This window comes from Leptidea sinapis, chromosome 44 (assembly GCF_905404315.1).
Source record: "Leptidea sinapis chromosome 44, ilLepSina1.1, whole genome shotgun sequence".
Classification (NCBI taxonomy): Eukaryota; Metazoa; Arthropoda; class Insecta; order Lepidoptera; family Pieridae; genus Leptidea; species Leptidea sinapis.
The window spans coordinates 6,560,048-6,588,014 of NC_066308.1; the positions used below are offsets into that span (position 1 = coordinate 6,560,048).

The 27,967-nt window shown below is 35.2% G+C and overlaps 1 protein-coding gene across 4 annotated transcripts; it reads left to right on the forward strand.

Annotated features, from left to right (window-relative positions):
• Positions 1–102: 102 nt before the first annotated feature.
• On the forward strand, positions 103–27,967 carry LOC126977269 (ornithine aminotransferase, mitochondrial). Of its 4 annotated transcripts, none has more exons than XM_050826018.1 (11): positions 103–119; positions 9,303–9,447; positions 11,558–11,664; positions 18,833–18,971; positions 21,543–21,711; positions 22,097–22,237; positions 22,322–22,481; positions 23,176–23,303; positions 24,032–24,109; positions 25,465–25,603; positions 27,041–27,967. In XM_050826018.1, exons 2-11 carry the CDS (start codon positions 9,368–9,370, stop codon positions 27,205–27,207), a joined length of 1,308 nt encoding a protein of 435 aa, XP_050681975.1. In that variant the 5' UTR covers positions 103–119; positions 9,303–9,367; the 3' UTR covers positions 27,208–27,967. The 4 variants fall into 4 exon arrangements, with proteins under 4 accessions (XP_050681975.1, XP_050681976.1, XP_050681978.1 ...); XM_050826019.1 differs by lacking the exon at positions 103–119 and adding an exon at positions 4,039–4,055; XM_050826021.1 differs by lacking the exons at positions 103–119; positions 9,303–9,447 and adding an exon at positions 6,011–6,287.

Genomic DNA, 27,967 nt, shown 5'->3' on the forward strand with positions numbered 1-27,967 from the left:
ACATTAGATGTTCTGGTAGTGGTATAGTGTAGTGGTTTCTATTTGAGTTTTAGAATAAGTATTTGTAGATTAATTTAGTTCAACTAGAAAACAACTTGCCATTGATAGTGTATACTTAGGTTCAGTTAAATCTGTTGTGGTGTACCTAATCTGTGTATCTTTAAATGTTTAGTTCTCTTTGGCGCTCAAAAATTATTTGTGTTACTTAGTTACTGATTCTTTCAGTTTTTTTATTACAACTTATGTGTTTTAAATATCCGTCAGTCAATAGGGAAAGAAACATGGAATTTTCCCAAAATCAAAAGATTAGCAAATTCTTCTAAACTATGAATGTTTCACATATTTTCTTAGGTCTCGTAGGTACGTTTAGATCTATCTTCAATATTAAATTCCGCAATTTTGAAATAATAAGCTTTAAGTTTTTTTCAAATCTATGAAAATCAACTCACAGTGTCTGTCGTTCATGTCATTAATGGTTGGAAAACGCATTTGCGATTGGGGGATGTTATTGTATTATTTGCAAAGAACGCAGATTTGAAAGGCTAAAACAAAATGGTGAAATGATGCGGAGGGTCTTTATTTACCTAATAATAAGATGTAGTGATACCAGATAGTGCTCATCATCATCATCAGCCGGAAGACGTCCACTGCTGGACAAAGGTCTCCTCCAAAGATTTCCACGACGATCAGTCCTGCGCTGCTCTCATCCAGACAGACACTGAGGAGGCTTCTTTGCACAGGATGCCGGCTAGATAATGGGTACCAACGGTGCCTATTTCTGCCATGAAGCAGTAATATGTAAGCATTACTGTGTTTCGGTCTGAGGGGCGCCGTAGCTAGTGAAATTACTGGGCAAATGAGGCTTAACATCTTATGGGCAGGGCGTATCAATTACCATCAGCTGAACTCCTGTACGTCTCGTCCCTTATTTTCATTAAAAAAAAACGTTTTTTTTAAGAATTACAAACCCGACTTATCCAAGTAGTAGGTATAACAAGTTCCTGGTGTTAACATTATGATTATTACAGTTTCAAGAAAATTCGCTTATATACCTACATAACATTATCAAGAAAATATTGAGAGGCAACGGTTTACATGTTTATGTCCTTGAATTTCCCCCAAGTGATTCTTCATTACCTAGATTTATAACCTAGGTAGGACACCTGGGGTATAAATCTCAAATTATTTAATACTAGCTGACCCGACACACACTGTCAATAGAATAAAAATTAGGAAAACAGTTGACTAACGGCCGTTCCCAATATTCAGTCTTTCTCTTACTTGAGATAAAAATTAACTATCGTTGACTTTTCTGTCCCAATAAACTTATCGGCGGTAACTTACCTTATCCGTGCACGCTGTCTGTCAATGGGACGACGTATAGCTAACCAGCGATATAAAGTTTGTATGGAAATTACAATTCACGGGTCCCAATAAAAGGCGATAATGATTTATGGGGTATATTGGGAAGCTTCAGATTATTAACAGCTAACTACTGACAGTAGAAGGTAGTAATTTATCTCTATCTGTGGATAGTAGGTATAATGGGAACGGCCATCCGTGCAACTTCCCGCTGAGCGCTTAATTTTATCAAATACGTCGTTTTTAAAATTTCGAGCTTAAAAAGAGAGCTGTTCTATGCTTTAATTAATTAGTTTGAGAATATTTAATAAAACACTATATTTTGAAATTTCAAACTGCAATGACACTGTTTTTTAATCCTCATAAAGGATCTTTAAGATTGAAATGATCGAACTAGGAATTTCGGAGCAATTCGGGAAAAAAAACCTTTTTCGGTTTTCTTTCGTTCACGATATCTCTCGAACGTATCAACCGATTTTTGACAGGATTACCCCGCGATTGACGTGGTTTTACAAGGTTAAGAGCTGATTAACTTTTGGAATACACTTAAAAAAAAATCGTAATTTATTTGAGATTTCTCAAAATCGGTCCAAATTATATTCAAAATCTTAGCTTGGCAAAGCCCTTTCGAATGGCGCCAACCGCGATAAAATGGGCCAAACCGTTAAAAATAGAAAAGGAGGTTTACATACTTACACATACATACAGACATAGTGACACCCTCGCGAGAGTTGTCAGGGAAGCTTTGTAGGACCTTAGACCGTCGAGATCTGATGAGAATTCGATTCTTGCAAAACGGGGTAAAACCAATAACTTACTTGAAAATTTTCAAATTTCTTAGAGGGAAGTTAAAAATGATGTAAATATTCGGGAATAATGTTAATAATTAGTTAAAAACGGATTAATTCATTAATATGTGATATGCCATCCCAGACTATTCTGTAGTCCTCTATAAGACATACATATACACAGTTCCACTATAAATTATTATATCTCAAAGGACAGCGTTTTCGTTGAAAGCTGCCAGACGGCTTATTTTTTTCCGACACCTCCAACAGATATCATTAATGTATATGAATATGTATAGAAAAACTTGACAAACTATATATTAAAACTTTCCTCGATAACCACGCTATACGTTGGTGGAAACAGCATGAAAATCGGTGCAGTAGTTTTTGGGTTTATTGTTAATTTTATTATTAACTAGCTTACCCGACAGACGTTCTGTTCATAATAAAATAAAACTCTTGCGGATGGAACTTTGGAAAATCCGTTCTTAGCTGGCCTCTACTCAGTGAAAAGAATATTCGTACCAAATTTCAAGTCTTTAGCTCTAGTGGTTCTAGGGATATCGTGATGAGTGACTATATACCTGGAAATCTCTTATATATATATATATATATATAGATTGAACATGGGAAATGGATTGTCTCGATTCATACCACAAACTTTCAAGGATTGGCCTTAAGATTTGAATGGTCAGGGCGAATGCGAGATGGATCGGAAATTAAAGATTTGCGGGCTAACTCGACATGCAAAATGTTCTTTAAGTAGTTGCTGCAGATCTTAAGAATTGCTATTATCATTGCTGCATTGATCTCTTGACATCGATCAAGTTATTTGTCCATGTTGCCCATGTAGTATATTTGTAAAAATGTAAGCTGTGCATCTTCGAGAGGTTGCAGTGATCCAATACGATGGTGAATCTGGGGTAGGCTGGGTAGGCTGTACAAATTCAAAAAGTTGTATTCAGAATAGGATGCGATTATTGGAAGTCAAAAACTATCACCCATTCTAAAAAGACATTTCCTTTCTATCACCAATTCGTCAGACCTGAGAAAAACGTGCGCAACAAACTCAGCGGCCTTTTTTTTCATCAAAAAATATGTTTACAAAGTATTATAGTACAATTAAACTTATTATTTAATAGCCTGAGGGCGATAGCTCCATTCCGTAACCTTTACCACACAAACGTTTTTAACAGTTTTTTGAATTATGTAATACATTTGTTTTGTACATTTTTTGGGATCTTGTAACAGCATATACATCGACCCATAAAACACTAACTCGGCTTATCCGAGTAGTAGGCATTATAAGTTTATGTCGGTTCCTGGTTAACATTATAGCTATGACCAATTATTCATTCCCTCAACTATTTTTAAATATAATATTATAATATAATATTGACCCATTTTTACACAAATTATCTTGCCCCAAGTTAAGCATATATATAGCCTGTGTTATGGGTTACAAGACAATGATATATTTAATACCTACAATATACTTACTTAAACATACATAAATACATTTAAACTTCCATGACTCGGAAACAAACATCCATATTCATCATATAAATCCTTGCATCTACCGGGATTCGAACCCGGGACCTCTAGCTCTATAATATAATGATCATATCTGAAATAGTTGGAGTAAAGTATTCGTTGGACCGGTTCAATTTAATAATACATAACGATAAAATTTAATACAATATAAACACCTGCAATCATCTTATATGATGTTTTATGTCAATGTGAGATAAATCATATCTTTATTTGATACAGTTATATTTCAAGAACATTAGATGTTCTGGTAGTGGTATAGTGTAGTGGTTTCTATTTGAGTTTTAGAATAAGTATTTGTAGATTAATTTAGTTCAACTAGAAAACAACTTGCCATTGATAGTGTATACTTAGGTTCAGTTAAATCTGTTGTGGTGTACCTAATCTGTGTATCTTTAAATGTTTAGTTCTCTTTGGCGCTCAAAAATTATTTGTGTTACTTAGTTACTGTTTCTTTCAGTTTTTTTATTACAACTTATGTGTTTTAAATATCCGTCAGTCAATAGGGAAAGAAACATGGAATTTTCCCAAAATCAAAAGATTAGCAAATTCTTCTAAACTATGAATGTTTCACATATTTTCTTAGGTCTCGTAGGTACGTTTAGATCTATCTTCAATATTAAATTCCGCAATTTTGAAATAATAAGCTTTAAGTTTTTTTCAAATCTATGAATATCAACTCACAGTGTCTGTCGTTCATGTCATTCATGGTTGGAAAACAATATAAACGAATTTAAATAATAAAGGAATGCTCAAAACGTTATGTTACTCATATTAAAGGTATACATGAGTAAGTGAATACCAGTGGGAGGCTCCTTTGCACAGGTTGCCGGCCACATTATGGGTACCACAATGGCGCCTATTTCTGCCGTGAAGCAGTGATGTGTAAGCATTACTGTGTTGCGGTCTGAAGGCCACCGTAGCTAGTGAAATTACTGGGTATTGAGACTTAATATCTTATGTCTCAAGGTGACGAGCGCAGTTGTAGTGCCGCCCAGAATTTTTGGGTTTTTCAAGAATCCTGATCGGCACTGCATTGTAATGGGCAGGGCCTGTTAATTACCATAAGCTGCTCGTAACGTCCCTTATTTTCATAAAAAAAGTGAATAATGCATAAGGGGAATCATCTAATTGATGCCTAAATGTGTGATATTTCTACGAAATATTTTTGATGTTATGAAATATTATTGACAAATTCATTAAAAACAGTATTTTATTTATTATGTACAGAACAACGTCTGTCGGCTCAGCTAGTAATTATAAATAAAATTTAAGTAATTACCTAAGCCTTCTCCAATTTAACAATTTCAATATTAAATAGTTCAACTTAGATAAGTTTTAAGCTATCACTTCTGTCGGGCGTCCCGAGACGCACCCGTCTTTTTATTTATATTCTTATCAACGTAAGACTCGTGTTAAATCTGGGGACCGACCCAACGGCCATTAGGAATCGAGCGGAGCTAGGTTACCTCTTAGATCATTTAACTATTTAAGACTATGACAGCTGTCAAAACGTAGATAAAAATTGAATTTAGAACTAACCTCTATTTTGAGCAATTCACGCACACTAACACATAGTGTCATATAAATCGCGAGTGTAAGACGTAGCTGGTCACGCACACTAAACTAATTTTTCTTGCCTGTTGTTATCGGTTGTCTAACAGTTATAGAAACTATTTTTTCTTGCCTGTTTATAAAAACAGGCACGATAACGTAACAGTTATAGAAACTAATTTTTCTGGCCTGTTTTTATCGGTTGTCTAACAGTTATAGAAACTAATTTTTCTTGTCTGTTTTATCGGTTGTCTAACAGTTATAGAAACTTATTTTTCTTGTCTGTTTTTATCAGTTATCTAACAGTTATAGTAACTAATTTTTCTTGCCTGTTTTTATCGGTTGTCTAACAGTTATAGAAACTAATTTTTCTTGCCTGATTTTATCGGTTGTCTAACAGTAATAGACTCTGTCTAGAATAGACGTATAAATTATCTAAAGGCTACCCTCTCTCGCACAAGTTCGCCATAGTTTTAATTCAGAATTAGAAGCATTAATTGATTACAAAACATAATACAATTTTCTTTTCAACCCCAAAGAATATATTATAGTAAAAAAACTAACAAAACTATGTCATGTTAAATAGTATTGATGTACAATTAATAAACTTTCCTACAATTTTATCTAGATTTAATGATTAGCATGGCTCCAACTGTAATAGTTGTAGGGGTATTTCGGCGATTTTTTTCGCACTGTAGGATAAAAAATAGAAATGTAAAAATTTCTTCTCATATTCTGCAAACATCTAATTATTTTCTGTAAAAATAAAAGCTTTAAATAAACCGTTTAGAGATGGTTTCAATTTTGGCGATTTCTATTGAGATAGCGGCCTTATGAAGATCACCCCAGTCCCTAGTAACCACAACAAAATAAGTATCTGAACTTTAGCATCCATGACGCAATCTTGAAATGAGCGTACTTTTCCACTGTCGAAGTGATCAATGAATTCCATCAATTCACTATTCTGTAATCAGTCCGCTATTGACTTTGCTTGTGGTAACATTATAGACCGCGTTGTGTTTATTTCAAAGAGTAAGTAAGGATAGATATTAACACACCTAATATTATGTATTCCTGGTATTAGATACCACTTCAAATGACCAAATACCACTTCAGTTATAGAAACTATTTTTTCTTGCCTGTTTTTATCGTAACAGTTATAGAAACTAATTTTTCTGGCCTGTTTTTATCGGTTGTCTAACAGTTATAGAAACTAATTTTTCTTGTCTGTTTTTATCGGTTGTCTAACAGTTATAGAAACTTATTTTTCTTGTCTGTTTTTATCGGTTGTCTAACAGTTATAGAAACTAATTTTTCTTGTCTGTTTTTATCGGTTGTCTAACAGTTATAGAAACTTATTTTTCTTGTCTGTTTTTATCAGTTATCTAACAGTTATAGTAACTAATTTTTCTTGCCTGTTTTTATCGGTTGTCTAACAGTTATATAAACTAATTTTTCTTGCCTGATTTTATCGGTTGTCTAACAGTAATAGACTCTGTCTAGAATAGACGTATAAATTATCTAAAGGCTACCTCTCTCGCACAAGTTCGCCATAGTTTTAATTCAGAATTAGAAGCATTAATTGATTACAAAACATAATACAATTTTCTTTTCAACCCCAAAGAATATATTATAGTAAAAAAACTAACAAAACTATGTCATGTTAAATAGTATTGATGTACAATTAATAAACTTTCCTACAATTTTATCTAGATTGAATGATTAGCATGGCTCCAACTGTAATAGTTGTAGGGGTATTTCGGTGATTTTTTTCGCACTGTAGGATAAAAAATAGAAATGTAAAAATTTCTTCTCATATTCTGCAAACATCTAATTATTTTCTGTAAAAATAAAAGCTTTAAATAAACCGTTTAGAGATGGTTTCAATTTTGGCGATTTCTATTGAGATAGCGGCCTTATGAAGATCACCCCAGTCCCTAGTAACCACAACAAAATAAGTATCTGAACTTTAGCATCCATGACGCAATCTTGAAATGAGCGTACTTTTCCACTGTCGAAGTGATCAATGAATTCCATCAATTCACTATTCTGTAATCAGTCCGCTATTGACTTTGCTTGTGGTAACATTATAGACCGCGTTGTGTTTATTTCAAAGAGTAAGTAAGGATATATATTTACATACCTAATATTATGTATTCCTGGTATTTCAAATGACATTTAAAAAAAACAAATACATTTCACAGTCAGTTTTCGGGTTTACAATTTTATTTTAATCTATATACTATATATTAATATTATAAAGCTGCAGTGTTTGTTTGTTTGTTTAAACGCGCTAATCTCTGGTACTACTGGTCCGATTTGAATGATTCTTTCAGTGTGTCATGTTTTTTTTCAAAATTAGGGATCCGTAATAAAATTGCTATTTTGTAACACAAGGTGTAATATCGAAAACCTATTTTTGCGTGCGCTGCAAAAACTATTGACAATAGAACAAAATGATGTACAGGCTATAATATAGGCAATATTTTATAACTTATAAAACTACCGCGTGAATTATACTTTATATGGCAAAACAACGTTTGCCGGGTCAGCTAGTAGTTTAATAAACTTGGTTTATGGCAATTTAAGCGTTTTTTTCCGTGAAGCAGTAATGTGGAAACATTACTGTGTTTCTAGTGAAATTACTGGGCAAATGAGACTTAACATCTTATGTCTCAAGCTGACGAGCGCAGTTGTAGTGCCGCTCAGAATTTTTGGGGTTTTTCAACAATCCTGAGCGGCACTGCATTGTAATAGGCAGGGCGTATCAATTACCATCAGCTGGACGTCCTGCTCGTCTCGTCTCTTATTTTCATAAAAAAAGAACTCTGCTAACATTGACTGACAATCAAGTCACAGATGTGATCACATCCACGTCTGCATAACCTGAACTAGGTATTCTTACATAGAGATAACAGACGGAGCTTTATCACCAAATGCTATTTAAAGAGTCTTATGCCACAGTGAAAATAAAAATGGCGCGGATATTTTCTCGAGTTATTAATAATGCAATGTCGCCACTGTATTCAAAACGATGCCAGAGTTAAAACAACAAACTAAAATGCAACCTACTCTGGTCACTACCAGTCGCGGTGTTTGTCATTAAACTCCTTCGAAACGGCTTGACCGATTCTCATGAAATTTTGAGTGCATATTGAGTAGGTCTGAGAATCGGACAACATCTATTTTTCATCACCCTAATTGTTAAGGGTGGTCCACCCCAAATTTTTGTTTTTATTTTTTTTTGACTTTTTTTTTAAATTTGTATGATAATCATACATCAGTCAGCATTAAAAAATACATTCAACATCAAATTTTCATCCATCTACGATCAACAGTTACTTTTGTATTTACGATTTTAATATCGGCAATAGGTTTGCTAGGTCAGTTAGTACATTATAAAATTTTTGTACAACGCGCAACCTAAACACAAAAATTACATGTGTATAATATACTTAAAATTACTTACACAAACAAATACAGCCAAGACAATAAGTGATCAAAAAACAACAATAATATAGTGTTTTCTTTCATTAACGCGGGTATTACACATTTAAATAAAACACTTTTAAAGGATTAACCCCCTGAAAACGAGATCTGGAAAGGTCTTGAAACGTCGGCTTGACTAAAATAAAAAAGTAACTTTTACGCAAACATCTACCCCCTTATTCATAATAGTCTGCTAACTTAAAGCTTTGCTAATTCGCACCCTGTCTTCTTCTATTGACCTAAGTCAGAATGAGAAAAAACACTCCTTAGCGGCTGTTTAAAGTTAGCGGACCATAAGGGGGCTAATGTAAAACCGTTACAATTACACGCGTTTTAATCCTTTAAAAGTGTTTTATTTAAACAATAATATAGTTAGGGCATAGTAGACATATGTATTGTCTAGTGTGGTTAGGGTTTGAAACAAAAAATATATTGAAATAATCACAAAAATAAAATTTTAAAGTTATGATTTTACTTAATGATAGTTATAAGTAAGACATTATAATTATGAGTCCTAGATAACTTTTCTACTAATTTTCTTCTTCGCTATTCATATAGTCGTATATTAGTCTGATCTGTGTGTGATAAAAATATAAAAGTCATCATAAAATAAAATCAACGACATGTTGTCAACAAGAAGATTATGGTCTAAAGTGAATGAGTTTATTTACTGTTCTGATAACAGATTTCTCGGAGTGATGAAGTAAGTATATCTTATAAGACTAAGTTCGGGTATTGTATCCCTACTTATATTATAAATGTGAATGTAAGTTTGTTTGTTACGCTTTTACGCCGGAGCTACTCAACCGATTTTTATGAAATTTGGTACAGCGATAGACTAGAACTTGGGAAAGTACATAGGCTACATTTTATTCCGGAAAAATCCATTATTCCTGCGGGATTTGTGAAAACCTTAAATTCACTTCGATGAGCTATTACTATACCAATAGTAGGTTTAGTTTGCCATAGCAATGTTTCTCGAATTAAGATTCATATAATATGTTGGGAACGGGAGCGAAAACGGGAACGGGAACCCGAACTGGCCGGACTGGAAATAGCACATAAGATAATCTTCAATTCGAAACTTTCTTAGTATTTTTTACAACCCTTTATCTACGCAGACGAAGTCGCGGGCATCGCCTAGTACTTAATATTTGTGCAAACTTTATTACCCAGTTTGAAATCAACAACAAACCTTCTAGAGAAATATTGTATTTTTGTAATTTATTAGCCCATATTTTTATAGAGATATATAGATAGCCTAGAAAAAATATTGCACTATTAGCTATCCGCCATTGTTGTTATTTATTAAATTCCTTTGGTCTAGATCGTTGTCAAGCTTTCAAACGAGATCAGCCTAGCGAAACTCTCTAAGAAAAAAGCGATTCACTCGATTGTATGAAACGTGCAGTCATTGGTAGATTGACAGATGGCGGCTATTTTCTAATATATAAAATTCTCGTGTCATGGTGTTAAACATTGAACTCCTCCGAAACGGCTTGAGCGATTCTCATGAAATTTTGAGTGCATATTGGGTAGGTCTGAGAATCGGACAGCATCTATTTTTCATTCACCTAAATGTTAAGGGTGGCTATTACATGAAATTTTTATTTTTTTGACATTTTTTTTTAAATTTGTTTGATTATGAGTCAGCATTAAAAATACATACAACTTCAAATTTTCACACATCTACGATCAACAGTTACATTTGTAGCGCGATTTTAATATCGGCAATACAAGGATTGCTGGGTCAGCTAGTAATCTTGTAAAAATCCAGCCGAAATCCACTGCGGTTTAAGCAACTGTTCGCTTTCAAACTCAGCCGGAATATACTTCATCGCTATATTGTAATTACTATTTCAAACTTATGTCAAATCTCACTGCACGTTTCATACTTAACTAAATTTAAATTTTTACTTCGGCAGCCCCGCCTCTTATTACGTAGTATTTACATCCTTTTTGAACGAGGCTTGCTTAACTGCTCAAAATACAGAACAAATCAGAAAAAGTGCTCAATCACATTCCTACACAAAGCATTGTGTTCAAAATAATTCCCTTACCGCCTGTGTTCTGAGGCTCCGTGTACAGGATGCCGGCTAGATTATGTTACCACAACAGCGCCTATTTCTGATGTGAAGCAGTAATTCGTAAGCATTATTGTGTTTCGGTCTGAAGAGCGCCATAGATAGTGAAAATACTGGAAATATAAGACTTAACATCTTTTGTCTCAAGGTGACCAGCGCAATTTTAGTGCCGCTCAGACGTTTTGTAATGGGCAGGGCATTACCAATTAGCATCACATGAACGTCCTACTCGTCTCGTCCCTGACTGTCATAAAAAAAGGCTTGGTCTATCAACTTTGAGATAGCTATACAAACATAACATATATACAAACGATAATTATAATACACAAATAAAATTTTAAAAACAACAAAATTTTATGAACGATGCGCGACTCGAACCCACGATCACCGGCGTTCCGTGCCGATGCTCTAACCAACTGAGCTAACCGTTCGAATGTCGTATCGTTATAAAGCTTGTATGCTTTGTTCAACTCTCAGGTTGTGGCTTCATCTACAGGATCTACTTTACAGTTGATAACGAGAGTTGAACAAAGCATACAGGATTTTATAGCGAGCATCGTTCATAAAATTTTGTAGTTTTACAAATTTTATTTGTGTATTAATCCTAGAAGTGAGGGTTATCACTTTAAAAACATAACAAATTGATAATTATAATGTAACAATTACCTAATTTAATTATTAATCTCAAACATTTTTTTGTGAATAAATAACTACCGAATATGTTTCCAGGATGTCATCACAGAGACAACATTCATCGAAAGAGATCTTCGCTTTAGAAGACAAACATGGCTGCCGGAACTACGCACCACTTCCTGTTGCATTGTCACGTGGTCGAGGTAATTTTAATAATAACTAGCTGATACTCGCGACTTCGTCCGCGTACACACATGACTAATAACGTAGTGCTTATAAAGATCTTTATTTCTTAAGACTTTATTAACTTTATATTAAATGAAGGTATCGCGATATTTTATCAATTAACATAAAAACAATCTGATAGATAGATAAAAATTATAAGTAACCTAACAACTATGGTTAGCTAAAATAAATTTTGTTTTTTACCTACGAAGAAAGATATAAAAATTCTAATAAGTTATTCATTTTAAACTATTATATTAATTTGATTTCTAAACGATGGGGGACACATCAAAGAATAAAATTAATATCGTCGTTTTTATTTAATTCCTAGCATTTTCATATTTATTAACCTTTTAAACCTTCTCTGGACTTCCACAAATAATTCAAGGCCAAAATTAGCCAAATCGGTCCAGCCGTTCTCGAGTTTTAGCGAGACTAACGAACAGCAATTCATTTATATAGATAGACTAGTGGACCCAACAGACGTTATCCTGTACACTTGTTTTAAATTTGAAAAATCGATCCAGCCGTTAGGAGCAGTTCACTAACATACACATGAGCAGGAGAATTATATTATATGGGCGGAATTGAGAATCTAAACCAATCTCAAATTCACTGAAACAAACAAAAAAGTCATCAAAATCAGTCCAGCCGTTTAGGAGGTAGTTTAATTGTGAATCTAAACCATTTTCGAACCCACCTGAAGACACACACCAATCTCAAATTCACTGGAACACACAAAAATATCATCAAAATCGGTCCAGCCGTTTAGGAGGTAGTTCAATTGTGAATCTAAGCCATTCTCGAATCCACCTGAATACACACAGAAAGTTTCATTAGAATCGGTCCAGCCGTTTAGGAGGAGTTCAGTGACATACACACGCACACAAGAATTATATATATAATAAAGATTATCCAATGATATTTATCAAAACATTTATTATAAGCTATATATATTTGTTACTGTTACTCATTTTAAACCACTTGAAGAGTTAAGTGAGAATTTTAATAGATAGGTAGGTTTCACAATTTCTTCAAAATAACTGAGAATTTTCAGTTTTTACTTAGTTGAGATTTTGCATGTAACACCGGAAGACGGTGAGTCCAAAAATCATGTTTTGACTGTACGAAAAATCTATCTTATGTCGAAATAAATAAGCTTAGGATTCGAGTTAGTAAGTTATGGGAGTCGAAACCCGGTTGATTTTTTGTTTATGAAAATAAGGGACGAGACGAGCTGGACGTTTAGCTGGTGGTAATTGATACGCCCATTAGATACAGTACAGTGCAGCCCAGGATTCTTGAAAAACCCAAAAAATTCTGAGCGGCACTACAACTGCGCTTATCACCTTGAGACAAAAGATGATTAGCCACACTGGCCCAGTAATTTCACTAGCTACGGCGCCCTTCAGACCGAAACACAGTAATACTTACACATAACCGCTTCGCGTCAGAAATAGGCGCCGTTATGGTATCCATAATCTAGCCGGCATCCTGTGCAAAGGAGCCTCCCCCTGGTAAACTAAACTTGACACGCTCCAATAAATTCGCAAAGTTTCCCCTAAATCTTCATTTTTAGAGACATATTTCTATGGAAAAAAGCAATTTCATTTGCTAGTTATTGAACATTTTTCAATGAAATTTCGTCTACATGTTCCTAAATGGCAACATCGCGTTGACGTTTTTGGTTTACTCGTAATCCGACATAGGCACAACAATGTTCAAATACATTTTTTGTGAGAATCGAGAATATTTTTTGACATTTACAGACTAAAATTGTGATATTATTACCTTGACCGAAAAACTGATGACAGAAATGATGTCATTGAACAGTTCTTAAAATAAAAATGTGTAGATACAACAATAATGAGAATAATAATCTTCTATAAATATGTTTTTATCTCTATTTACATACCGTGCTAATAAATAATTTACGTCTTATCTTATTATGTATAACAGTTAATGTAATTTATAACAGTAACGCAACGAAACGATATAACTGAAATGAATTAATGAGTTATTATTTTACAACTTTATGACGTTGGTCAAGGAGGAAAGCTGGAGAGATGACAGCAAGACAAGCCGTCATGAACAAGGCAACATACAATACATAATCCCCCTTAGCAATGAATAGCAAAGAGGATGTAAATATTACATAATAAGTACCTAGTATGAAACGTACTGCACGTTTCAGTGAGACTTGACGTAAGTTTGAAATAGTAGTAATAATAATAATAATAGTAAGTATAGGGATTGGCGACGAAATATAATTCGGCTAAGTTTGAAAGCAACCAGTTGCTTAAAACGTAGTGGATTTCAGTTATCTCCGTTTTTACAAGATTATAGCCGTCATCGTTACATACGTACAATCGAGTGAATCGCTTTTTTCTGAGAGAATTTCGCTAGGCTGATGAAAATTATTACTCCAAGTTTAAATTACTTCTCCCTGTGATGTAAGTCTAGGTATTCACTAGTTATTCTTATTCTTTGCAGTAAAAAATGAGTCGGAAAGGAGATATTCCCAAAAAACTGCTTTTAGGCGCCAATTTTTCCAATATGGCGGCGCGAGCGGCTTTAACGATGTGGCAAAGTTGAAATTCGAAAAGAGCACATAAATATCTATAACCCTCGCGGACTTTTCTGTAGACCTATATAAGATACACAATTCCAAGATAGATACATTATTTTGTAATATCTCAAAGGGCTTAAGTAATGTTTTCGTTGAAAGGTCCCAGAAGGCTAATCTTATTCCGACACCTCCAACAAATATCGTTGATGTACTCAAAAACTTAAAACATTATATCCTTCAGAAATTATATCTATAAATAAATAAATTATATCCTTTTTTTGAGAGTATAGTGAACAGACAGACAGACGCGGCGGAGAATTTTGTTTTATAATATGTAGTGATATTGACCCATTGATCATTGCAATAGGTTGATGTTATTATTTATATAGGTTCAATCAGACTGCGATAACCTTTGCTAATAATATATTTATATGACGTAAAATGTTTTGTTATTTGCGTGAAACAGAAAGTTATTAAACTATGTATTTTCATTCATTTTATCTACACCCATGCTTTAAATCCTCTATTAAAGATTCTGAAATAGTTAGCTTATTGTCAACATTAAAACACCCAATGTTCTAATAACCATTACATCATCCAAAAGAGTGTTGTTATGTTGTACTGAATTTCTTAGCAACACTCCTATGTTTTTTTATCCCTTCATGCGCAAAGAGTTTCAACAGACAGCCACATTCTAATTGCTCGATGCGTGGTATCTGTATAAATTTCAAAAAAAGAACATTTTCGTTTACGCGCGTTCCACACTACCAGAACGTCGCGCGCCGTAAAAAAAAGTAGGTTATTCGAATCCCCGCCATTTTTCTTTGATATTTTTATTGTTTTGTTTACAAAAAATGAGCGATTCATTTTAAACTCTGCAAAAGAACATTATATTCGAGTGAATTTTAATTATTGCACTATACAAAATGTAAATTACTACTAAAATAAATAATTGTTTCATTAATACTTTATTTGTATATAATCAGTAATGAATTATATTAGGTTACTACTAGGACGGGTGTTTTAATGTTCGCAGCTAACTGTTCCAGAATCTTTTAGAGGATTCATATTATGGGTGTAGATAAAGTGTTGTATGCAACTGTTGATAATTAGGTATTAAAACACGCATGTGATACTAAATCCACATTCATGTTTTAATACCCCTTATTACACAACAGTTGCATAAATAATATTACAAAGTCAAATGCAAATGTTTAAAGTATTAAGTAAAGTAAAAAGTACCTACGGCGGGGTCATAGAATATGTTATTTTATGACAATAAGGCACAGGACGAGCAGGACGTACAGCAGATTGTAATTGATACGTCCTGCCTATTATAATGCAGTTCCGCTCAGGATTCTTGAAAAACCCAAAAATTCTGAGTGGCCCGTCGCTTTGAGACATAAGTTTCCCTAGTAATTAGTTCACTAGCTACGGCGCCCTTCATTCCGAATCACAATAATGCTCACACATTACTGCTTCACGGCAGAAATAGGCACCTTTGTAATATATCTAGCCGTAATATAGTCTAGCCGGCATCCTCTGCAAAGGAGCGTCCCACTGGTCTTCTAGTTCTGGGACGGTCTGGGCTGGTTGGAGTTAGAAATCGAACGGACATGCACAGTGGCGCAATCAAGAGTCTAATAAATGCATAAACAGCCCATATCTCCGTTAGAGATGTGCTTCTCTCTCGCACGTTTTGTACGTCTATGGAGCTATATATAAATAAAAAAAGCGCGTACTCCTTCACTAAATGCCGGCAACGCTCCTGCGATTCCTCTGGCAAAAGATTATGGGCGGCGGTAATCATTTAACACCAGGTGACCCGTACGTTCGTTTGTCCTCCTATTAAATAAAAAAAAATAAGCTAATGAACGGATTTTAATGGGGATTCTTTCATGGAGTGCAGTTTGGTCCAACTTGAGAGATAGGATAGTTTTAATTCGATTTGGGACCCATAATTATTTTTATTTCTAATATTTGTTTTGTATGGACATATTTTCTATGAGATAATTTATTGATGCACGGCTTGACAGTTCTGCAGTGAAACAATTTCATTAAAACAACAGGGAGCATATTTTACGAAATAATTCTTGATGTTATGAAATATAATTGCCAAATTCATAACAAACAGTATTTTATTTATTATGATTATGAACAGAGCAATGTCTGTTGGGACAGCAAGTAATTTGTATGAACCTTTGTGAAATCATGTACATAAATAGTTTTTTTAGTGATTGACGTTCACGAACAATCTGTTGATTTTATGATTTTTGTAGATCTGTGGCTATGTAGCGAAACTCTCTAAGAAAAAAGCGATTCACTCGATTGTATGAAACTTGCAGTGATTGATAGATTGACAGATGACAGCTATAATCTTGTAAAAAACGGAGATAGCCGAAACCCACTACGGTTTAAGCAATTGTTCGCTTTCAAACTTAGCTGGATTATAATTCGTCGCCAATCGCCATGCTAGCAACTTAAGTCAATCAAATCACTGCAAGTTTCATACTAAACCTAATTTCGATTTCCCGCCTCTTATTACGTAGTATTTACAGCCCCTTTGATGGTCATTTCGTGTAGATTTTTTCGTTATTTTTGTAGTATGGGTTGCCAATACGTTCTACATAATTTTTACCTACAAGTACAAAACTATATTGAGTTGCAACTGCGATAGGTACTTACTACTTAGGTCCGTATCTTGTGCAAATGTTGACAAATGCTCCACTTGGCTTACAAGATTTTAGTTCTGCCAGAAAACCAATACAATAAAAATGATAACTCAACATATCTTTATGGTGTAGTAAATCTAAGAACGTTTCATTAGTCTGAGCAGGTAGATATCAGTAAGTAATCAATTACATTATGATTAGGTACCTCCATCTATTTATTTAGCATTTAGAAACAGTCTCAAATACCTCTGTTGGTGACAATGAAATTCAAATTACTTTTATTCAATAAAATTGTTATTTTTTAAAGTGATAATTATAATAATCTTCTGGGTTTAATTGCACAAATTAAATTTGAAAACAAAATTTATGAACGATGCGTGACTCGAACCTCTCGCGTTCCGTGCGTGCGCTCTTACTACTGAGCCAACGTCACTTAACGTTTCGTTCTCAGATTGGTGTTTCATGTACAGGACTTCAGGTAACGTAAGGTACTTCACAGTTGATAACATGCTCAACCCCAATATGTGCATATTAGGAAACATATTGCACAAACGTACGTCATTCGAAAGGTTGATTCAGTGGTAAAAGTCTGCTACGGACCGCGAGAGGTCGCGGGTTCAAGTCACGCATCATTCATAAATTTTGTTTTTAAATTTAATTAGTGCAATCTTTATTCATGTAGGTTTTCAGTTACGAGCTAAAAACCTTTGAATCGAAGACCACTCCCACCTTAAATTCAATAGCCATTCTTTAAAATAGGTAGTTTTTGACGTTCAATAAGTGATTTTAAATCCTATTTTGAATATATATTTGAATTTGAATATGAATAAGCACTAATACAATTTAAGTTAGTAGGTAGGTACTATTTCATAAGTTTTTGGCTGTATGTGTACAGTTATCGCGCGAGTTGAATGCAGTCGGGGCCTGAGGTAAAGAGCGGAAGCATCTCCCCCCTCTTTTTATTTTTAACATAGGTACTCGTAAGTATAACTCATAAGAATTTTTCTTGCATCCCTTCGACTATGGACTCTTACAATCTATGTATTGTAATTACCTACTAAATAATTCGTAAAACGATGAGATTGTAAATAGAGTGGCATTGTGTTTCAAAGTTCAAAACGTTTCCGAAGTGTTGGTAAATTGTTTAAGCTTTGACATTCATAAGTGTAATTTTTTGACTTTTTGAATTGAATAAATCAGTGATTTGATTAATTCTAGGTAACTATAGCATTTCAAGTACCTTTTTATCCTTACTTGTCTTAATTAGTAAACAAAGACGACCTTGAACGAAATGTACATATTTTCGGACAGTCAGACATTTTACATTTGTCTTCGTTATTTATAACTATTTCAGAAACGCACACGCAATAAATTACACAAATAAAAGCTATTACTTAATTTTTAAAATACATTATTTTTGCTAAAATTGAAAAAAATACAGAGAAAACTGTCACAGATAACACATATCAGCATAAGATTTTGACGTTTGGCTATAGAGATGGTACATCTAGAATAGTCGAGAATGTCATACCTTTGTATGTCATTAGCGCCCGATTTCAATAACCTATCTATCCTTAGTTTAACTTACTAGAGGTAGAGAAATTTATCCTTTAACGCTTACTTACATTTCAATAACCTATCGACATAAAGCATTGGACTAATATAACTATGGATAGATACGATCATGGCATTAAACAGTGACAGCACTGTATCCATAACTAGAGATACGTTATTGAAAACGGCGATAGTGGCCCCATAAAACATCATCTGTATTTTTTTTTGTTTAGGTAAACAATTTTGCCATTATTTCTGGCAAATTTTCTGAAACTCTCTATACCTAGCAGTATGGTGGCACCTGTATTTATAGAAAGTTAACTGAAATATGAAATTATCGTGAACTTTCAGGTGCATTTGTATGGGATGTTGAGGGAAAGAAATATTTTGATTTCTTGAGCGCTTACTCGGCTGTGAACCAGGGACATTGTCACCCCAGAATTATCGAGGTTTTAAAAAAGCAGGCAGACGTACTGACTCTAGTATCTAGGTAAGTATTGATTATCGACTTCAGACAACTATTATTTTTCTTTTAAATTTAGTATAATAATGTACATTTCGAGTCAAGAATGGGCCTCGGTCCCCCTTTTTTTATATGGAATAGGAGGACAAACGAGCGTACGAGTCACCTGTTGTTAAGTGATCACCGCCGCCCTCAAACTCTTGCAACACCAGAGGAATCACATGAGCATTGCCGGCCTTTAAGGAAGGTGTACGCGCTTTTTTTGAAGGTACCCATGTCGTATCGTCTCGGAAATGCCGCACAAGGAAGTTCATTCCACAGCTTTGTACGAGGAAGAAAGCTCCTTGAAAACCGCACTGTGGAGGACCGCCACACATCCAGATGGTGAGGATGATATCCTAACTTGTAGCGTGTCGTGCGAAGGTGGAATTCGGCGGCAGGAATCAGGTTAAACAGCTCTTCGGAACACTCCCCGTGATAAATGTGGTAGAAGACACATAATGAAGCGACTTCTCTACGCAACGCCAAGTGATCCAGCCGTTCACAGAGCACTCCCCACAATTCGAGCTGCTCTGTGTTGCACGCGGTCAAATGGATCGAGCTGATACTGGGGTGCGCCAGACCAGAGATGACAGCAATACTCCATGTGTGGCCGGACCAGCGCTTTGTAGAGCGCTAGTATGTGGGCCGGCTTGAAGTATTGCCGTGCTCTATTAATGACGCCCAGTTTCTTTGAAGCCAATTTGGCTTTGCCCTCCAGATGACCACGAAATTGGCAATTTCACATATTATGTTCCGTAATTTATATATTACTAGTGGACCAAATAGACGCTGTCTTGTACACACGTCTTATTTCTGAAAAATCGATCAAGCAGTATAAGAGGTGTTCACCAGGGGCGTGCATTTGATTTAGCAAGGTAGGCACTGTAGATCTAACTAGTCGTAGTTCAACTTTATTATTCCGACAGTACGATATAAGTTGTATGAAACGCTGCTTGGTTCGTATATGCAATCTGTAGACTTCCTACCATAGTACTTTTACTTTGTAAATTAATGTAATTTTATTCGATGAAAAAAAAAACCAGCTGAGTTTGTTGTGCCCATTCTTCTCAGGTCTGAGGCATTCATTTTGGAATGGGTAGTAGTTTTTTGACTTTCAATAAGTGATGTCACATCCTATTTTGAATGAAAATATTTGAATTTGAAAAAAATAGGTAGTAAATTAACTTTAACACTAGTGATATATTTATTTAGGTTCATAACGAAGTAGGCACTGCCTAATTGCCTATATGATATGCACGCCCCAGGTGTTCACTAACATACACATGGGTAGGAGAATTATATAATATTAGAGACTGAATTGAGAATCTAAACCATTCTCAATCATTTGAGAATGGTTTAGATTTAGATTGAATTTTTTGTGTGTTCTAGTTCATACTAGAACACACAAAAAATTCATCATAATCAGTCCAGCCGTTTATGGGTAGTTCAATTGTGAATATAAACCATTCTCAAGTCCAACCGTTTAGAATTAATACGGTCAAAAACACACGCACAGAAGAAATATATAATAAAGAAAGACAATGCAGGACTTTGTTAGAGTTCCGTAGCCAAATGGAAAAAAACGGAACCCTTACAGATTTGTCATATCTGTTCGTCCGTATGTCACAGCCACTTTTCTCCAAAATTATAAGAACTATACTGTTGAAACTTGGTAAGTAGATGTATTCTGTGAACCGCATTAAGATTTCCACACAAAAATAGAAAAAGAAAACAATATATTTTGGGATTTCCCCATACTTACTAGAACTGAAACTCAATTTTTTTTTCCATCAAACCAATACGTGTGGTGTCTATGGAAAGGTCTCCAAAAATGATATCGAGGTTTTTAATATAATTTTTTTCTATACTAAATTGCGCGAGAGACACTTCCAAAGTGGTACATTGTGTCCCCCCTGTAACTTCTAAAATGAAAGGATGATAAAACTAAAGAAAAAGTAGTTTTTTTAATACGTCATAAATCGTTACAACGAACTACAAGAACTTTAATATTATGTTACTTACTGCTACGGAACCCTTCATGCACGAGACCGACTCGCACTTGGCCACTTTTTTTTAACTGTCATCAAAGGCAGGAGCCTAATAGCTCATGTTAGATTCAAAATTTTATTTACGCGTGATCCTAGTTTTTAACCGACTTCAAAAAACTTTTTTGTTAATTAAAAAAAAAACTTTAATTTGAACATCAATGATAACATAACTTTGGCTTTGACAGTTAATTGTATTTCTTACGGGGTATTTTGTAACACGTTGTATACCTACATTTATGTATAGAACGTCATTGAGTATATGATTAACGGCCGTTTTCAATAACGTATCTCTAGTAACGGATTGCTGTCACCGTCATCCATAGTTATGTCCAATATAGTTAGAGTCCAATGCTGTATGTCGATAGGTTATTGATATGTATGTAAGCATAAAAGGATAGATTTGTCTACCTCTAGTAAGTTAAACTAAGGATAGATAGGTTATTGAAAACCGCCTTTAATTAGTTACCTGTCAACTAATTAAAACTTATTTTTTTACGTGTGGTTTCAGAGCATTCTACTCGGATAAGCTAGGTGAGTTCGAACAGTTTATGACGACGTTGTTCGGTTTCGACCGTCTCCTGCCGATGAATACAGGCGTGGAGGGAGGAGAGAGTGCATGTAAGATTGCCAGAAAGTGGGGGTATGACGTCAAGAAAATACCAAAGGATCAAGCAAAGGTAACTTGTATTTCAGCGTTGAATTGGTTTATATAAGTATAACTAACGGCTAGATAATGGTACCACGACGGCGCCTGATTCTGCCGTGAAGCAGCAATGTGTAAGCATTACTGTGTTTCGGTCTGAAGGGTGCCGTAGCTAGTAAAATTACTGGGCAAATGAGACTTACAGCTCGTCTCATCCCTTATTTTCATTAAAAAAAAGGTATCACTCATGCATATGTATATTATTCTTGTTAGTTTTCTTTTTAACTTTAGTTTGGTCATAATGGGAGGGTAGGTTTAAAAAATAAAAACGATCACTTTTATGATATTATTATATATTCTCGTTCATCTGATAAAATGTTAATGAAACCTCTTTAGTAAATTATGCTATTGACCCACAGATAATATTTGCTGAAGGAAATTTTTGGGGCAGGACATTATCTGCCGTGTCGTCATCATCAGATCCCACGTGTTACGAAGGTTTTGGTCCGTACATGCCTTGCTTCAGCCTTGTGCCTTACAACAATATTCCCGCATTAGAGGTAAGAAATGCAGGAGTTAACAATCAGAGGATGATTGATAAACTCATATAATACGATCTATTTAGGTAAACGTTATCATTTCAGAAAGCACTGCAAGACCCAACGGTAGCTGCATTCATGGTAGAACCAATACAGGGTGAAGCTGGTGTAATCATTCCAGACGATGGTTACTTGAAGAAAGTTCGAGAACTCTGCACGAAGTACAACGTGCTGTGGATTGCGGATGAAGTCCAAACTGGCCTGGGTGAGCATAGTTAACTATTAGACCATTTAAAAGTATAAAGTATTTTTTTTTAATGGTCTAATTCATAGTGACTTATCGGATGCTTATAATATAATTAATAATATACCTACGATTGTTAAAAAAGGGTATTTATAATCGAATATTTTTAACAGAAGTGAGGACAAGCGAGCGTCCGGGTCATCTGATGCTAAGTGATCACCGCCACCCACATTCTCTTGCACCTGAGAAAAGTGTATGCGCATTTCTCTAGAGTTTCCATGTCGTACCGTCTTGGCAACACCGCATAAGGAAGTTTATTCTACAGCTTAATTGTACGTAGACAAAGTTCCTTGAAAACCGCACTGTGGAGAAACCCAACACGTCCAGATTATTGTATTAGTCTAAAGAGAGGACGCTAGCAGCGTTATTCTATACAAACGTAGTCCCCTTTTTTCTCCCTGGATGATGATTCTAGAGCAGTGAAAAATCAAGGTATGCTAAAGGTATCTTATTTCGACATAAGAAAATATGACTCTTCAAACATCGTAAAAATGCAATTTTTATACCGCCCTGTTCAGACGAATTCGAAACAATTTTGAAAGTTTTTTAAGATAAAAAGAAACGCTCATTATCTCTTGGATAAAGTTGACGTGATTTATAGAAGCTGGGACCCTTCTATGAGCCTATTTAAGGCATGTGTTTGTTTCTATTACAGGTCGTACGGGTAAATTATTGGCCGTGGAATGGGAAGGCGTGAAGCCTGACATACTGATACTGGGCAAGGCACTCAGCGGCGGAGTTATGCCAGTGTCTGCTGTGATGGCAAATAATAATGTTATGGACGTAAGTTACTTTTCCAAAAAAATTCTCCTTTGCAGCGCTATGGGATTTACAAGAGTTTTCAACGAGAGATAACAGTTGGTAGTGTTCACGCCAGTTAACTAATATTCATAATCCTAATTCATCTTCCCTCTCTTTCCCGCAAGCGCACTTTAATATGTATCGACTTCATCCTACTACCTACTGCATCAGATTAAAGTGATTCGCATGAGACTGAAGATACACGAACCGTCTACGCGTCGTTGGGTTAAGTGTATTATTTATTCAACGCTACTAAGCCTTTGCTAGTTACCTTCCGTCCGTCGTTATATACGCAGGTGTATTGAGTGAACCGCCGAACACACCGCTGACCACTGGCTCAACGCAAACCGTAATCAACTCGATCATCGAGTGCGTTGATCATCAACGGCGTGGTTAACTCTTTATATAATATATGAGATTATAGTAGTAGTGATTCGAGTAATACATAGGTACTTATAGTATTGCTAAGTGCTGTGATCAGCTCCCGGACAACAGACGATTAAGAATTCATCTGCGCACGAGCATGCCATCGGCGACCCCTGTGACAATTCGAGGTTAGTGCGCTTGTCCTGAAAGCTGCGTAATGAGTTGAAAGTGTTAAGCTAAGCCATAGACAAACCAGTTGCTGTTGAGGTCTTCCAAAAGTAGATTTTTATCATAAAAAGCGAACAACTTCATACTAATATTGCAAAATTGTATGTTACTTACAGGTTATTACGCCAGGCACACACGGTTCAACCTACGGCGGCAATCCTTTAGCGTGTGCGGTGTCTACTGAAGCTATTAAAGTATGTATTTTTATTATGCAAGCTGTTCGCGGGGTTACTTATTGGTGGGTTATAATTAGGCTTAATGATTGTGATTAGAATACTCCAAAGCCCGCTCAACATTTAAACGAGAATGTCACGAGAAAAAAACGAGATACGCAAATGTGGAACCGATTAAAATAATCTTTGTAGGTTCTCGCCTTGTTCTCCGAATATTGTCGGTTTTTTGACTCGAGGCAAAAGAGCTGAGAACGCGAGAACTTCTATGGACTCCACACTCGCATGTTTCTCAGTGTCGGTAGCGAGAGACTCGTTGATTATAACAGTTTTGCGTGGCATTTACTGAGCACCAATATGAGCCGGATTTGGACGACCGAACTGGAATTGGCATTACTAGAATATTATTAGAACCGATTTTGGGGAATATAAGTTTAAAAGACTATGAAAATAAACTAAAAATTAAATCCTTGATGGAATTTCCCATTCATGAATAAAAAATCAAAAAAATAAGCTTGTCGCAGCAATTACATCTGCGTCGATCGTCATCGAGCTTGAGAACTGTATTGGGGACATTGCGAGTGTGTGCCCAAAGAAGCTCTCGCCAAGAATGTCACTGAGATTCTTGCAGGCGAGGATCTCGCAGGAATGTAGAGCGGGCTTAATGATTACTCAAGAGCTGATCGTATGGATGACCCGTCACAATAAAGATTGTGTACATTATTATGTTTCGTACGATGAATATAGCAAATATATGTTTATATTATGCTACTACACTTTTTCATAGAGGATCATCGTATTTATAAGTATTAACTAGGCTAAGAGAATCCGATCCGTATCCGTAAAAACACGGTCCGTAGAAGTATTTCTATGGCAGTTTACGCACTAGATCCGGCTTCCCTCATCCGATTTCTTTCCGTCAACCGTAGTAATAGTGGTCCGACTATTTCGAACCATGTTTTCACGGACACGAATCGGATTCGGATCGAACGTAGTCCGAAAGAGCTCTTAGAGTATTTACTACAAGTTATATATTAATATATTACGAACAGATACGCAGGCAGAAAAGTTGTATAAAAATCTATTTTGAATGATTTTTCATTCGTCAGTTTATATTTTTGATTAATCTATATTTTTTTTATTGCTAAAATAGCATTTGTTATAACTTATCCTAGTATAAAGCATTTTGTAAAGGGAGATTGTAATACACTCTCGTAGATTTCATTAACATTTCACCCCGCGTGAACAATTTACTATTTAAAATAATTCTGCTTATGCATTTCCTTACCATTTGAGTTCTTCAAGTAAGAATATATTTAAAAAAAAATCTATATTTGTTGATGAAAAAGAGAGAGAAATGAGAAATAAATATTTTTAAGGTACTATTAGAAGAGAAGTTAGTAGAGAATGCAGCTAAATTGGAGTCTGTGTTCAGAGCCGAGTTGGAGAAAATTCCCAAGAATATGATCACATGTATTCGTGGTAGAGGACTTATGTTCGCTATCGATGTGCACGAAAGTAAGTACGAACATTATAGGAGAAAGTAAAATATCTTTCCATATTGTTTAGGTTGTATTATCAGAGTCAAATTAGTTATTACTACTGGTTCTGGTTGAGATTTGAGTGCGAGAGCGTATATACATTATACATATTACATTGTAAGTAGGAAACTGTAAATGGTAAATAGATGTACGAGTATATTTTTTCTAACCTATTTATGTCATGTAATACTGTTTGTTTTCCTAATTAAAATAAAATAAGTGGAGTAGCCGATTTGCTGTAAGCCCTGAGGTAATCGTGGAAAGCCATTTGAAACTACGTGATATTTCTACACCATATATGCTAATTACTGGCCTTTCGGCATCTTCCTGCTTTCAACAATTACGGAGTGCATCATGAAATGACAGCTCTTGCATATAACACCCAAAGGATCGACAATTAATTACTAATGTGTGACAGAATGTCTCTGACGGACGTGGAAGCTCATCTAAGCAATGGCAAAAGTCTGAAAATAGCAAAGACTAATCAAGACAGGCATAAAGCGCTTCTGTCGAAATTTCCACCCCGGGAAATTTTGCATGATGTCTGCTATCTCTTAAACTATTTCTTCTGCAATTAATTAAACGTTGGATGTATTAAACCTCCATCATCATGCTCACTATTAGTAGATATTGCCGCCATACACTATTCATGTAGGGTTTTTTCGGGATATCGTCGACCTGTTTCAGAAGTAACTTGCCCCTTTTGTTATATCAAGCACGCTCTATGGAAACACTCCTCTTAGTGCCGTGGTCACGTGGAAAGAAAAACCAAATTGGCGAAGAAACTGGGGGTCACCAACAGAGCCAAACAATTCTTCTTTAACCTAATAATGTTCTGCAACGTTACTCTCATCTCTTGTCTGTTGCACCACAGTATCATCACAGCAGCTTGAACTATTTGACCGCGTGTATCGAAGATGCTTTAATTGCCAGGGATCCAGCGTTTTGAGTCGTTCATTTTCGTAGAAATATTGCATTGACGTGTGACTTCCGAGTGTTTCGAAGAGCTGTTTGACCTGATTTACCGCCAGTTTCAAAAAGCGTCCTTATAGTTAATGTTTCATTAAATATAATACCTTCACTTTCTTTTATCATTTTGACAGTCAATGATAGCATGTGATATAATGAAACATTAACTTAATATATGCTTTCTACAACTGGCTGTGTACTAACTATAATAATATGTGCAGAGTTTGGTTTTCAACGGACAACAAACTTTAGATTAACTTCCTTTCGGTTTTTCTAGGTACTTGCGATAAGAGAATGTTCACCTTCCTAAAAGGCGTACAATCTGCAATTAATATATTTATAAAGTGCTTCTTAACACTGCTTTTGATGACAATAATAACATTCGAAGGCTTCGCTTCATCGTCTTATTTGCTCATTAATTTGTAAACGAAAAAATCGCCTGCAGGTATTCCCGCATACGATGTATGTTCAAGGCTAAAGGAAGCAGGTCTACTGGCGAAGACTACACATGGACAGACCATCCGACTCGCCCCTCCACTCGTGATATCAGAACAACAACTGATAGACGGCACCAGGATCATTCAACAAGTTCTCCAACAATTTAAGAAATAGTTTTCGTGAGACACTAACGATACTCGTGGACTTGGTATTTGGCGATCATGATATATGAAGAAAAATCTTAGATAATTTTTACATCTAGATAGGGCTTCTTGCTGCTAGACAACCGATGAATACAGGCCAGGTTTATTACTTAAGTGTGCGTGACAAGCTTCGTCTTACACTCGCCATTTGTATGTCACTTTGTGTTAGTGTGCGTGCATTGCTGAAAATAAAAGTTAACTGTCAACCCAAATTATTTTCGACGTTTTCACTCCTGTCACAGTCTATCTAGACGTAAATATAATCTAAGAGAGAAATATTATATTAACCATTGACTACGCAGTAAACTTAATTAAAGTTTAGTTAAGAAATTGATGTTAACCGTGGCCCGCGGAGGTAGCCGAGGTACACATGGACCTGCCGGTGAATATAGCCTAAACGCCGCTAAACAGCTTAAACAGTGCTTGGATTACACACGTGCCTTTGAAACTATTAACACTCCTCTTTTAATTGCGAAAATGACCTATTATGGATGTGATGCCAAAACAAACAAATGTTTCACTAGATATTTATCGGATTAATTACAATAAGTTTAAATGAAAAGAAAATGCTTCTTAGTACTTCTATCTTTTCTCCTGTAAACCAGGGGTACCACAGGGATCGATTTTAGGGTCTACTATTAATTCAAACCTATTGTTATTTTATTTGTATGAAAACTTTCGCCGATTACTTACCGATGTTATGTTCCTTAAATAGATATGTGTATTACTAA